At 34.7% G+C, this 13285-nt stretch overlaps 1 protein-coding gene across 5 annotated transcripts in view; it reads left to right on the top strand.

Moving 5' to 3' along the window:
• Positions 1–13285, top strand: part of LOC124953412 (suppressor of lurcher protein 1) — a 360539-nt gene that overhangs the window by 314582 nt on the left and 32672 nt on the right. For all 5 annotated transcript variants that reach the window (XM_047504753.1, XM_047504751.1, XM_047504750.1 and 2 more), the window contains 2 exons: positions 114–300; positions 7113–7303. In XM_047504753.1, coding sequence (XP_047360709.1) covers positions 114–300; positions 7113–7303 — 378 coding nt within the window. The remainder of the gene's footprint in view (positions 1–113; positions 301–7112; positions 7304–13285) is intronic.

The following is a 13285-nucleotide window of genomic DNA, read 5'->3' as shown; positions in this document are numbered from 1 at the left end:
TTCTATTAATTAATGATATCTATTGACATTGTCTTCTTTTCTTCTTCTTCTTCTTCTTCTTCTTCTTCTTCTTATGCTTCCTCTTCTTCTTCTTCTTCTTTTTCTTGTTACAGCATCATCCTGCGACGTGGTGTTCAACAGTGACTTGACAAAAACTGGAGTAGTTACATCGCCAGGATATCCCAATCCTTATCCATCAAGGACTCATTGTAGGTACGATTTTCAAGGAAGAGGAAAGGAACGTGTCCAAGTGATATTTCAAGACTTTAATCTTTATGATACACCTGGCGACACGGACGAGTAAGTGGAATTTATTTCTCATTTCTTCATTATCAATGATCACGTTACTCGAATTGACATTTTTCTATATCAACAAATTCCAAGATTCGAAAAGTTCTCTCTCTCTCTCTCTCTTTCTCTCTCGTTAGATCTAACAAGGAGTCGAACGTGTTAGTTCGGAAAAGTAGAACAAAGAGAGCGAGAGAAAGAGAGAGAGAGAGAGAGAGAGAGAGAATGAGAGAGAAAGAGAAGGAGAGATAGAGATAGATATAGAAAATAACGTGGTAGAACTATCGAAAGAGGAGAACAACCGTACGCGTTTGATGTGCCGTCAAATACAATTTCAGTAAAGTGCATCGAGTAGCATCCCCGAATTTCAGACTCGTAGATATATATATATATATATATATATATATATATATATATATATATAATATAGTGTGTGTGCATCTGTATATGCATCTGTCCGTGCATGCGTGCGTGCACATGAAAGAGAGAGAGAGAGAGAGAAAGATCGATCGACAACAAGTCCAGGTTGGTCTCTGTTATCCCTTCGTGTCCCTTGTTGTGTCCCTTCGATCGATTTTCGGGCGTTAGCTTTCGAGTTGGATGGCTACGTCACGTTTCCGCACGTAAAAACCGCATCGTTACCGTGCACTTTCATCCCAACAGACACGGACTAGTCTCGTCGAAACGTCATGTATTAGAGATTTCGATTTTATTCCCGTTAAAAAGAGAAAAAGAAAAAAAAAAAAAGGGAAAAAGAAAAAAAAACAGAAAGAAAGAAAAGACAAAAAGAATTATATTTTGTCGATTAAAATAATAGCCGCGGGTGGAATTTCGAAAATTCGGTATCCGATTATCTAACGCGAATGCTCGTTCGAGAATTATGTTTCCTTTTCGAAAATTTATATAATCGTATATCGAGCTTCAATATCTCGGATTAAATCGAAATTTTCTATTTCATTTTCTATTTCTTATTCTATTTCCCAATGTACAGATTTAAGCAAGATCAATTCATTCATTATCATAGATTAAATCATTTGAAAATAGATAAACGTTTACGTGTAAGAAATTTAGAAATGATTTAAAGGAATTACGTTCTATCTTTGTCTTTTTTCTCTTTCCTTTTTTTCTTTTTTTCTTTCTCTCTTTCTTTCTTTCTTTCTTCTTTCCAATTAATTAGAAACTCCCTTGGTCATGTCGGATTTAATCGAAGTTACAACCGATGTAACGTTTGCTTCGGTCAGTTCATCAAAGCCGTGAATTTCGTTCTCGTATCTTCTCGGTAAGTGACAAGGATAGACCGATTGCCGAACGAAGCAATTTAGCAAATGCAGTCGTCGCGGTACTCTCGATATGTAGGTACCTACATACATACTTTAACTAGACATGAGCCATGTATCACGTTTGATCACGAGATAAAATGATCGCGATCTTTATTCGTTTCCGAACGAATTCGTTTCTTACTTTTTTTTTTTTTTTCTAATTCGAATTAAATCCTCGATCTTAATCTCTGACCAATCAAAATCGCAAAAAAGGATTAAAAATTCCTTCAAGGATAAAGAGAAATTATTTATTCTTCGCGTGAATGTGAACGTATAGACGAAAAAAAAAAAAAAAAAAAAAGAAAAAAAAAAGAAAAAGGAAAGTTTTGACAAAGTTAATAGCTGCTTACTATCTCTATCATATAATTCCGAACAAATATATAAAATTCTTTATGTGTATATATATATATATATATGTATTATACTTGCGTAGATATATATATCTATCTATGTTGAGATGTTACAATTCGATTTACGACACGCGTAAACTATAAAATTTAAATTGCTTTACCACGATCATAAGATTTTTCTTCGTTGCTCGGAATCGTAAAAATCGATCGATCGATTGTTACGCCGCTCTTCTCCATTTGTTCGCGAGAGAATCAAAAGATAAAGAAGAGAGAGAGAGAGAGAGAGAGAGAGAGAGAGAACGAAAAAAAAAGAAGATAAAAGAAAAGAAAAGAAGAATCAAAAAAATCCCAAGAAATAAATTTTTCTTTGTTGATTTTATTCTTCTTACGAATACCACACCGAAAGAAAGAAAGAAAGAAAGAAAGTTAAAAATATTACTCGGAAGGTTATAATCGATTTCATAAAATTCTATTTGAAAGAGATTTCAATTCTTTCTCTCTCTCTCTCTACATATATATATATATATATATATATATATATATATATATGTATATATATATATATATATATATATATATATATATATATATATATTGGTATATCCTTTAGGAATTTTTCGAAAGTTCCCATGAGAGAATATAAGTCGAGAAGAATAAGGAAAAGGATTCTTTTTTTTCTTTTTCCTTTTTATATGAAGATAGGAGAAGGGAGAACAAGGACGACAAATCGAAATTGTCTAGGTATGGTATTCGAAGAATTCAACGGGGGGAGGGGGGATGGGAGGGAGAGACTAGGGGATAAGCATAAAGCAACGTACGTACGTACGGTACGTACGGTACGTACGTACTCACTATGGTTGTGGGTCATCCTCTCATTTATCTTCCACCTGGCTGACATTTAGTGCTCTTTAATCAATGCTTCCCCTAGCTTTCTCCACCCACTTCTCTATCCAGTACTCTCTCTCTCTCTCTCTCTGTCTCTCTCTCTCTCTCTCTCTCTCTGTCTCTCTCTCTATCTCTTTCGTTCTGCCTTGTCTATCTCTATCTTTGTCTCTATCTATCTCTCTTTCGCAGTTGGTATTTAGTATTCCCGTGCATTCCAATCAAGAACTCGTCCAACGAGTCCCACCAAATGTATGTTTCCTATGGGGGAATCAACAATCGTATTACTCTATATGCTTCTACTCCACCTCTCTCTCTCTCTCTCTCTCTCTCTCTCTCTCTCTCTCTCTCTCTCTCTCTCTCTCTCTCTCTCTCTCTCTGACCCTTCTCAAAAGAATTTACCTATCGATAAAACGTTTCTACTAATCTCTTTTCTCATTCGATTATCATTATTATAAGAGATTATCTATATATATATATATATATATATATATATATATATATATCTTTCGAAAAGTTTTTTTTATTAGAAAAATCGTAAAAATGAAATTAAATGTCTCGAGCCAATAAAGATATTCTTGATAAAATTGAAATGTTCGGATATTTTTACGATTTTTTTTTTGCACTCTCTCTTTTTCTTTTCTTTTTCTTTTTTTTTTTTTTTGTTATAAGTCATACTTTTTCATCATTGTTTTTGATCCTCGAAAAAAAGTTTCACGATAAAAAGATTACCTTTCTTACCGTCTTCTTTATCTTTTAAAGAATCGTCCCGACGTATATTTATCCACGTTCATTCGTTATTCGATTTATATTTATAAAGATACGTCGAACTATACGTAGATATATATATATATTATTTATATATATATATATATAGCGGAATAGTTTGTAAAATGAGAAAAAGAAAGTGGATTTAACCCGTATATCTGTCTATGATAAAAGTTTCACGACGAATCGATATCCACGCGACTCTTCACACACAAAGTGGAATCAAAACGGCAAGAGAAAAGTAAAGAAAGATCGACGAAATTCTCTTTTTCTTTTCTTTTCTTTTTTTCCTTTTACCAATAATCACAAAAATCATTCATCCAATCGAAATTAACCCATTTCGCTCTCTCTCTCTCTCTCTCTCTCTCTCTCTCTCTCTGTTTCTCTCTTTTAACGAACGAAATGCGTTTTAAATAAAGTTTACTTTCAGAACTTTTTTACCATTTGCTGATGAGAAAAGCGTTTCCATCTTCCTTAGCTCATAACCACCCCACCCCCTTCAAACCAATTAAGAAACCTTAGCACGGAGGTTAAACTGTTAGGTCAGCAGCATATGCTAAGAAAAAGTTTTCTTTAAAGAAAAATTCTCTTTGTTCTCTCTCTCTCTCTCTCTTCATCTTTCTCTTTCGTACGTAAGCGTTTTCTTCTTCTCATTCCGTGCATTCAAAATCGAAGAGAAAGAGAGAGAGAGAGAGAGAGAGAGAGAGAGAGAGAGAGAAGAGAATGGAGAGGGAGAGAATTTTTCTGAATGGCCAAAGAGTAACTCAGTTCGACATTTGATTTCCCTGCCCAGTTTCCTTCGAATCATACGAGTGGATTGCTCGAAATTTTCTTTTCCTTTTCCATAACGTAGACGAACGTATGGTATATGTACGTTCGTGTTCATTCATCCATGAACACTGACATAAGGACTCTATCTATCTATCTTTATCTCTATCTCTCTCTATCTCTCTCTATCTCTCTCTCTCTCTCTCTTTTCTTAGCTTACAGAACTATATCAAAAATCTGCAAAGTCTTTTGGTAGAATTGAAATCCTCAAATCTTAATTTGATGATTCGTTGAAACGAATACAGGCCGATTATCTTTTTCCTCTTTCATTAAATGTCCATCTCTCATATCCTTCTTCAGTCGAGACGAGACTAACTTCATCCAACCAGTTTATAATTTTCCTGTAAATTAGCCAATGTTCAACGTTCAACGTAATAGTAAATGTCTTTGGCAAAGCCTTTTCGCATTTTCCATCGACATTAATTATTTTCCTAAGTCGTTTTACGTACTTGATAATATTTTACTAAAGGGCCCTTTTATTTATTATCGGCCTTTCCTCCTCTTATTTTCATCATTATTATTATTATTATTATTATTATTATTATTATCATTTTTATTATTATTATCATTGCAACTTTAATTATATTTTCTCTAATAGTTCCATTGAAATTATTATGCCATTTTCTTTCATTCTTCCTCTCGTATGTACGTACGTAGATACGTACATATATACATTTTGATGAGAAATTTTAAAATGTGAAGTCGAGTAGCTTGTTAGTATATAAGAAAAAAGCCAATGTTCCGGATAAAGAGTAGTCCAGAATATTGCGTATAGTATATCTCCTTGTGTTATCCAACGAAGTTAGCATCGTCGTGTGACGACTGTTGAATATAAAATTGGAAAATGCGCGAGGCTCGGTACTTAGGTGAATATATATATATATATATATATATATATATATATATATATTCGTGTTACGTTTGTACCAATCTAGTAGTAAAATGCAGAAGCAGCAGTCTGATTTCTGGTTCCTCTAACGGGACGTGAAATCATTCGCGAATGGAAATGCCTTGCAATCCCACGGGTGGTGCTTCTTTTGTCAAGGAAATGAAAAGTTTTTCGCATAGCATATTTTTCGCCTGAGCGTGTAGTATAACTGTTGAACGAACGAACGAACGAATGAACGAATGAATGAACGAACGAACGAACGAACGAACGAACGATGTGAAGCAACGCGTGTGACGAAAGGATTTGGTGAGATGTCGAACGACCAGTTTTAAAATTCATGTCTCTTCTTTATCTTTCCCCTTTCTCTTTATATCTCTATTTCTTTATTCTTTCAAGGTAACCACATTTACACCGTTCACCATTTCTACGCAAGTTTCTATTCACACTTATTAATTCGTATGAATGAAAACAAAATCTGTGAGTCGTGTAAGAAAAAAGGGAAAAGAAGAAAGAGAGAGAAAGAAAGAGAAAGAGAGAGAGAGAGAAAGAGAGAGAGAGAGAGAGAGAGAGCATTGTTCTTTTCTTTTTAGTTTTTTTGTTATTTTTTTTTTTTTTATTCTTTTTATTTTTTTCCATTTCTTCCAACGGCCCACTCTTCTCTGTTATATAACTCGAAAAGAAAAATCGATCGAACGATCAATATAAATAATTTATCTTTCTTAATGTTTACCATTGATACCTTCGTTCGATTACTTTTTTTTATGTTTCTTATCTTTTTTCTTCTTTTTTGCTTTTTGTTTTTTCTCCGGGTTTTTTTTTTTTTTTTTTTTTTTTTTTTTTTTTTTTTTTTTTACGAAAAAGATTACCTCCAGATTCCTCGCGCTCGGTCTTTCAGGTTTCTCTCTTTTTTCTGTTTTTTTTCTTTTTTTTTTTTTTTTTTTCTTTTTTTTTGTTTTTTTTTTTAGTTCTTTTTTTTTTTTTTTTTTTTTGGCGATCTATCTCATTCCGTAATAGAGAGAAAAGGACTATAGATCTTCTACGCGTCGTTCTTTTTGCACGAACCGGTACTACGCAACATTCGTACTTATTATAGTCGGTTCAATGATTCCAACGGTTTCACGAAAATTTACTAGCACTACTGTGTAGCAGAAAGAGGGATAAGAGGACTCCTCCTTCGAATCTCTTTCTTCTTTATCGTCATTTTGTTAAGCACTCGAGCGTTCACCGTAATGAACTCGCTTTCCCTTTTTCTCTCTCTCTCTCTCTCTCTCTCTCTCTCTCTCTCTCTCTCTCTTGATTATGATGATGTATTATTTCCAGTTAGTAGCTTTAGAAATGTTTTTTAACAACGACCTAGGTACATCTTCGATAAAAATAACAATGTTTTAACAATCAGATGAAATCAATCATAGTGCAAATAATTGCAAGCACGAATGTATTTCCCGATTAATTTCTTTTTTTTTGTTCTTTTATTTATTTTATATTCTTTTTTTTTTGTTTATATATATTTTTTATTTTTTCTTTTTTCTTTTTTTTTTCTTTTTTTTTTTTTTTTCAATTCAATTATAGAACAAAAGGATGAAGACAAATAATAAACGAAACTATTTTGTTTCTTTTTTTTTTCGAACTTACACATGATTTCATACACATACATATATATACATATATACGTGTGTGTGTATTTGTATAAGTATATAAATATATAAATATATATATATATATATATATATATATATATATATATATATATATATATATGTATCTCTCTTTTTTTCCTTTTAATTGCAGTTGCAAGAGAGTCGATTCTTTGGCAGCATACGTTCACATAGATGGGAAAATGGATAAAATTGATTCGTTTTGTGGGGAATCATTACCACGGCCAATCATGAGCAATGGACCACGGCTTTTACTTGAATTTGATGGTGTAACGTCTTCACGTTATTCAAGAGGCTTCAAAGCAACTTATTCCTTTAAAGAAAGTAAGTACTACAAAACTTTTCCCTTATCTCTTGCAAAGATAGAACCGAGCGTGACTACGTAAATTAAGAATTTTAGTACGTTGTTCTCTCTCTCTCTCTCTCTCTCTCTCTCTCTCTCTCTCTCTCTCTCTCTCTCTTTTTCTCTTCGAAAGTAACCTAACATAGCTTAAAAGTTATTAATTATTTTCATTAAGTTCTTACTTGTTAATATCAGTTGCTTTATAACTTTAACGAAAATGTCTATCTATTTTCTTTTCTTTTTTATTTTTCTTTTCTTTTTTACTTTCTGTTAGAAAAATCCTTTTCTTATTTTTCTTTTTTAATCGAACGATCAACTGTTTTATAGCTCAATTTTTCTTTTTTCTTTTGTTCTTTTTTTGTTTTCATTTTACCCTTTATTGAATACAATCGTTAATTATTTTTCGTGGAGGTCTTGAAGAAAAATAAACTTAATTGTTTTAAAGAATTAAGAAGAAGAAGAAAAAAAGAAGAAAAAAAGAAAAAGAAAAGAAAAATGAAGGAAACAAAACCAAAACAAAAATGAGAATTATCACGATCGAAGGATAAGAAATTATAACGGTATGAATGATAAATCAAAAAAAAAAAAAAAAAAAAAAAGAAAAAAAAAACGAAAAGCGAACTCGAATAAAATCGATCGTCCGTACGTCGAACTAAATTCTCTGGGATATCGTCGTTCCCATAAATCGATTTCATACTTTCTGCTTACGAAGATGAACGAGTGGCATCATTCGGAATAAGTTATCACGAAAGACGCGAAGCGTTTCGATCAAACTCTAACGCGATCGTAGGTACTAGGACTTGCGTTGAATCAGTGCAGCTACGTCAAAATTTCAATTTCCGTCCGTTCGTTCGTTCGTTCGTTCTATCGCGATAGCAATGCGTCTCGTCTCTCAAGTGAAAACGTTTATCAGTCCCAGGTGAGTCTCGAAGGTACTGAAAGCATCGCTCGAAAGAGATTCGTATGATTCCGCATGCGGAAACAAATAGATTCGGTACTACCTTGATTTTTCTTTATTCCACCGATCTTGGGACATTAAAAATCTTTGAAAGTTCAATGAATATATTAAATATTTTCTTTAAATAAAATACATTTGTAATTTTAATCGAATAACTTCTTGAATATATGTATATATATATATATATATATACTTTTTTTTTCTTTTTTTTTTTTTTTTTTAAACAAAATCATTCGTATAACTCGAGGCTCGATGAAAAGTCTTCGTTCCGTATCTTTTTCTTCTCTCTCTCTCTCTCTCTCTCTCTCTCTCTCTCTTTTTTCTTTTTTTTTTTTTTGTTCTTCGTTTCCTCGTTCTCTTCTCAATTTCCCTTTTGTCATAATGATCGGAACGGGATTTAATGTTAAACAGTTGCAATTGAAGTACAAAAGAAAATAAAATGATCGTGAAAATCTAATAAGGGGGATGAACTTACGAGAGATAAATCGAATAGCATATAAAGTAACGTAAAGTTAAATGAGAATTCGATCTTAATCCAAAACCTACAGTTGCATTTTCTCTATCCGTTCTATTCAACGCTGAATATTATTATCACCGACGACGACCTCGACGACGACCTCGACGACGACGACGACGACGACGACCTCGATGACAACGACGACCTCGACGACAACGACAACGACAACGATGGATCGTTGCATGGTTGAAACGAGAAGGATGAAAAAGAAATGGAGGTAGAGATGGGAATAGGAGGGAAAGGGATAGTGACGAGACATGGGAGGGGAGGGGAGGGAGGAGTACGGGAGGATGGAGTGGGGACAAAATGCGAGTAAATAAATTTCACTACGGTTTTCTACGAATCTTTCGATTCCTTTTCTACCTCCCTCCCCACCCTTTCCCTTTCCTCCTCGTCCACATCAACTTCACCCTGAGTTCGGTCGGATATTCAATATCCATCGTACAAATCGAGATGGACCTTGGATTTGCCATCTTCAAACAGGAATTCGCTTTCGTCGTTGAGGAAGATTTCAGAATTTCAAGTGGTCGATTCGAGAAAATCGACGTCTGAAACGGTAAAAGCATCTTCCAAGATGAGAAAGAGAGAGAGAGAGAGAGAGAGAGAGAGGATAAAAAGAGTTCATCCCTTTCGAATCTTCATTAATTCTTAGCAAAATGAAGTATCGTTTACTATCAAAGGTAAAAAGAACAAATTCATTTTATTTCATTTCTTTTCCTTTTTATTATTCCTCCCTCTCTCTCTTTCTCTCTCTTTTCTCTTTCTTTCTTTTTTATAACCTTTTTTTAGTGACAAAAGAATCCTCGGAAGTGACAAGAAAGAAAGAGAGAAAGAAAGAAAGAAAAGAAAGAAAAGAAAAAAAAAAAAAAAGAAATCCGTTCCTTTATTTTACTTTATTGATTAGTCCAAAATAGCATTCGCTAGGATTCCGGCATAAATTCAAGGTACTACTCGTAACATTTTACAGAGCGTTGGATTTCTCTTCTCTGAAATAAATTCAAGGCATTCGTTTGGCTCGCCATTCCTTGAGATACAAACTTTAAGACACGAACGAGAGAAAGAGAGAGAGAAAGAGAGAGAGAGAGAGAGAGAGAGAGAGAGAGAGAGAGAAAGTAAGAGCCAACGTAATTCTTATCGTGAGGCATCCAGCTGCATAGAAGAAACGAGTCCGGAGGAGGTTTTATACTAAAGGAGTACGTTTATCAGAAACTTACTTGAAAGTGTTACTCGGACGAGTAGAAAATTCTCTTTAATTTCGTAAACGTTCGTGAATACTCGACGACACGAAAATCTATTTCGTTTATCTGTCTGATAAGATCGATCGATAGGTATCGTAGGTAGGACCTTTTACTCGTCCTCGTCCGCCTTGTCGTTGGTGTCGACGTCCTTCACGATTCGCATTTACTCGTGAAAACTCGAACGTCGTATAAAGAAAAAAAAAAAAAAAAAGAAAAGTATTTGAAATAAATAGGAAGTTTCTTAAAAGATTAGAAATCGATTTAGGATATCGAGAAAATCGACCGTTCAAGGAGAGAGAGAGAGAGAGAGTGGGAGAGTGGGGGGGGGGGGTTGAAAAAAAACTTTATTTACGAAAGCGAATTTTCCGTAACAAACGAAAACAAACAAAAATAGATAGAGATAAAAATAGAGAGAGAGAGAGAGAGAGAGAGAGAGAGAGAGAGAAAGAGGGAGAAAGAAAGAAAGAGAGTCATGATTCGTAGAATGTTTTGAAAGTTTGAGAGATCTCGCTAGAATAGCTATATCGAGGACGACATATTCTCAGGGACGTTTTCGAAAACTCGAGGAAAGGGTCTGACGGATTTACGAGGTTGCTGGCGAAAACAAGGAGACGACGTCGAACGTGCACGTTGGTGGTGCGAGAATAGAAAGTGGAGAAGGAAGAAGAGTAGGTGTAGGAGAAGGAGGAAAATGTAAGGGTAGGGGTAAGAGAAAGAGGAGATGGAGGAGATGGTGGTTGAAGGACAAGGATGAAGAGATGGGTTAGAGAAGAAAGAGGAGAAAGAGGAGAGAGAAAAGAGAATAGAAGAGGAAGTGAGTGCATTCGGAACGACGTGTGCCAAACGAAAGAGAGAAAGAGAAAGATAGATAGAGAGAAAGAGAAGAAGGGTGTAGAAATGGTAGAGTAGGAGGCTTCGCTTCGAGTCGGCCGTTGAACGTACGTATCGTTCGTGTCAAACGCTCGAAACTTGCGCCCCATATCCGCGGTAACGCTTTAATGTAAGCCCTCGGCATAGCACGCTTTCGAACTTTCCCGTGCGGATGCAATATTTCCGGCCAACTCTACGAGAAGTCGATACGTCCTGAACACGGGACCTATATACATACATATATACATACATACATACACACACACACACACACATATATATATATATATATACGTATATGAAAGAGCTATAAAACGGGAACGGTAGCGATTCGAGAGGCTCGGTAAAATCGAGATTTCCAGATCGTTATTATACTACCTGCATATCAGGGAGAAAAGTGATGGTAGTCAGCCGTGGAAAAATTCTGCTGACGAATACGATGACTTCTTATTCATCTTTCTTTCTTTCTTTCTTTTCTTTTCTTTTTTCTTTTCTTTCTCTCTCTCTCTCTCTCTTTCTCTCTCTCTTTCTGTCTCTCTTTCTCTTTTGTCTCTTCTTTTTTTTTCCCTTTTTTTTTTTTTTCCCCGAAGATAGGAAAGAATATTTAACATTTGTTTATTCGCGTATAAAATATTTCACATTCAATGTAAATTTATTTAACGATAGTTAAACAACAAAAGTGGAAAGTACCGCGCCATGGCTCGTTGACTTGGGCTAATGGCGATCATACCTATAAACTTTCATCGACCTGTATAAATGTAAATATATATATATATATATATACTATCATCTAATTTTATTTGTATTATAAATTGTTGTTAGTGAATATTAACTGGTTCCGATGTTTGAGCACGTTACTTTTAATAGATAGACGTACTCTTTGTAAAAATGGGATCGTTCAATGAAAGAATTTCTTTCTCTGTTAAAACTTTTCATCCCCTTTTTTTTTATTAAAAAATTTGCCTTTCTTCTTCTCTATTTCTTTCTCTCTTTCTCGCTTTTATTTTAATTCTTTCTTTTTTTCTTTTTTTTTTCTCTCTCTTTTTATCATTATTATTATTATTATTATTATTATTATTATTATTATTATTATTATTATTATCATCAAATAACGCAAAATAATAATGCCTCTATCACGATTATTGTCAACCACCATTAATATCTTCGTTTCTCTGTGATACGTGCTAGTGAACAAGAACGCGAGGATTATAGGCGAGGAGTAGAGTGGAGTGGGATGGGATGGGGTGGGGTGGGCTGGGGTGGGGTGTGGTTGGGTGAGGTGGGGGGAAGGGGACAGGCTCGTTTCACGCGATAAAAGGATTACAACATGGAATAACATCGTTCTGGATAAAGCTCTCTATCTATCGAGTCGACGTTATCGCGAGATATACAACGTGACTCGAAAATCTTCCCGGTAGGATTCAAAACGAAAGAAAGAAAGTGATAGAAGTAGGAAGAATAAGGGAGAGTAAGAAAGAAAGAAAGAATGAAAGAAAGAAAGAGAGAGAGAGAGAGAGAGAGAGAGAGAGAGAGAAATAACGAAGAGAAAGAATGGAAGGGAAGGAAAAGTAACTTAATCTTAAATGCCTCTCTCACGAAAAGGTCTTCGTCCCAAACCGTTTTGCATTTCTCGAATTATTCTCGCGGAGCAGCCAGTAAAACGAGGTGTAGAAATCGTTATCGCTGATTACAATTGCAAAGTCGAAGGTGGAGAGACTAGAGAGAAAAGGAAGAAAACTAGAAGGTGGTGAATTATGGTGAAGGCATTCTGCCGAACATTCTCCTTCTTTCTATCTTTCTATCTCTCTCTCTCTCTCTCTCTCTCTCTCTCTCTCATACACACACATACACACACACATACTCTGTCTCTTTCTTTCTTTCTTTCTTTTTATTTTTCTTCTTTTTCTATATAAATACGACGACCCCTTTTCGAACCTTTTGTAATGCAGATAGTAGGACAATTTTACGATGGTTATATGCTCAGAAGGGTGTGATAAACAACCATGACCGGTTTCGTAACCATCGTACGAGCTCTTCTTCCTATAGGTTCTTTCTCTTTCTCTCTCTTTCTCTTTCTCTCTCTCTCTCTCTCTCTCTCTCTCTCTTTTTCATAGCTTGCTCCCTGAAAAAGGCTAGGAAAACGTATAACTTGCTATATCGGTGGAACATAAATTGCCAGCTCGTATATACTTGAACATTCTTCGAGGCTGAACCTAGAGGTATTATAAAAGTTCTCGCGAAACTTTATCAATTTTACGGATTCCCAGCTTGTACCGATGGTGTGAGAGAGAAAGAAGAGAAAGAAAGAAAGAAAGAAAGAAAGAAAGGAAGGAAAAAAGGGGAAAAAAAAACAAAAAAAAATGAACGTGCCTACCTTTCT

This window comes from Vespa velutina, chromosome 12, assembly GCF_912470025.1.
Source record: "Vespa velutina chromosome 12, iVesVel2.1, whole genome shotgun sequence".
Lineage (NCBI taxonomy): Eukaryota > Metazoa > Arthropoda > Insecta > Hymenoptera > Vespidae > Vespa > Vespa velutina.
This window is presented reverse-complemented; position numbering and strand designations above follow the sequence as displayed.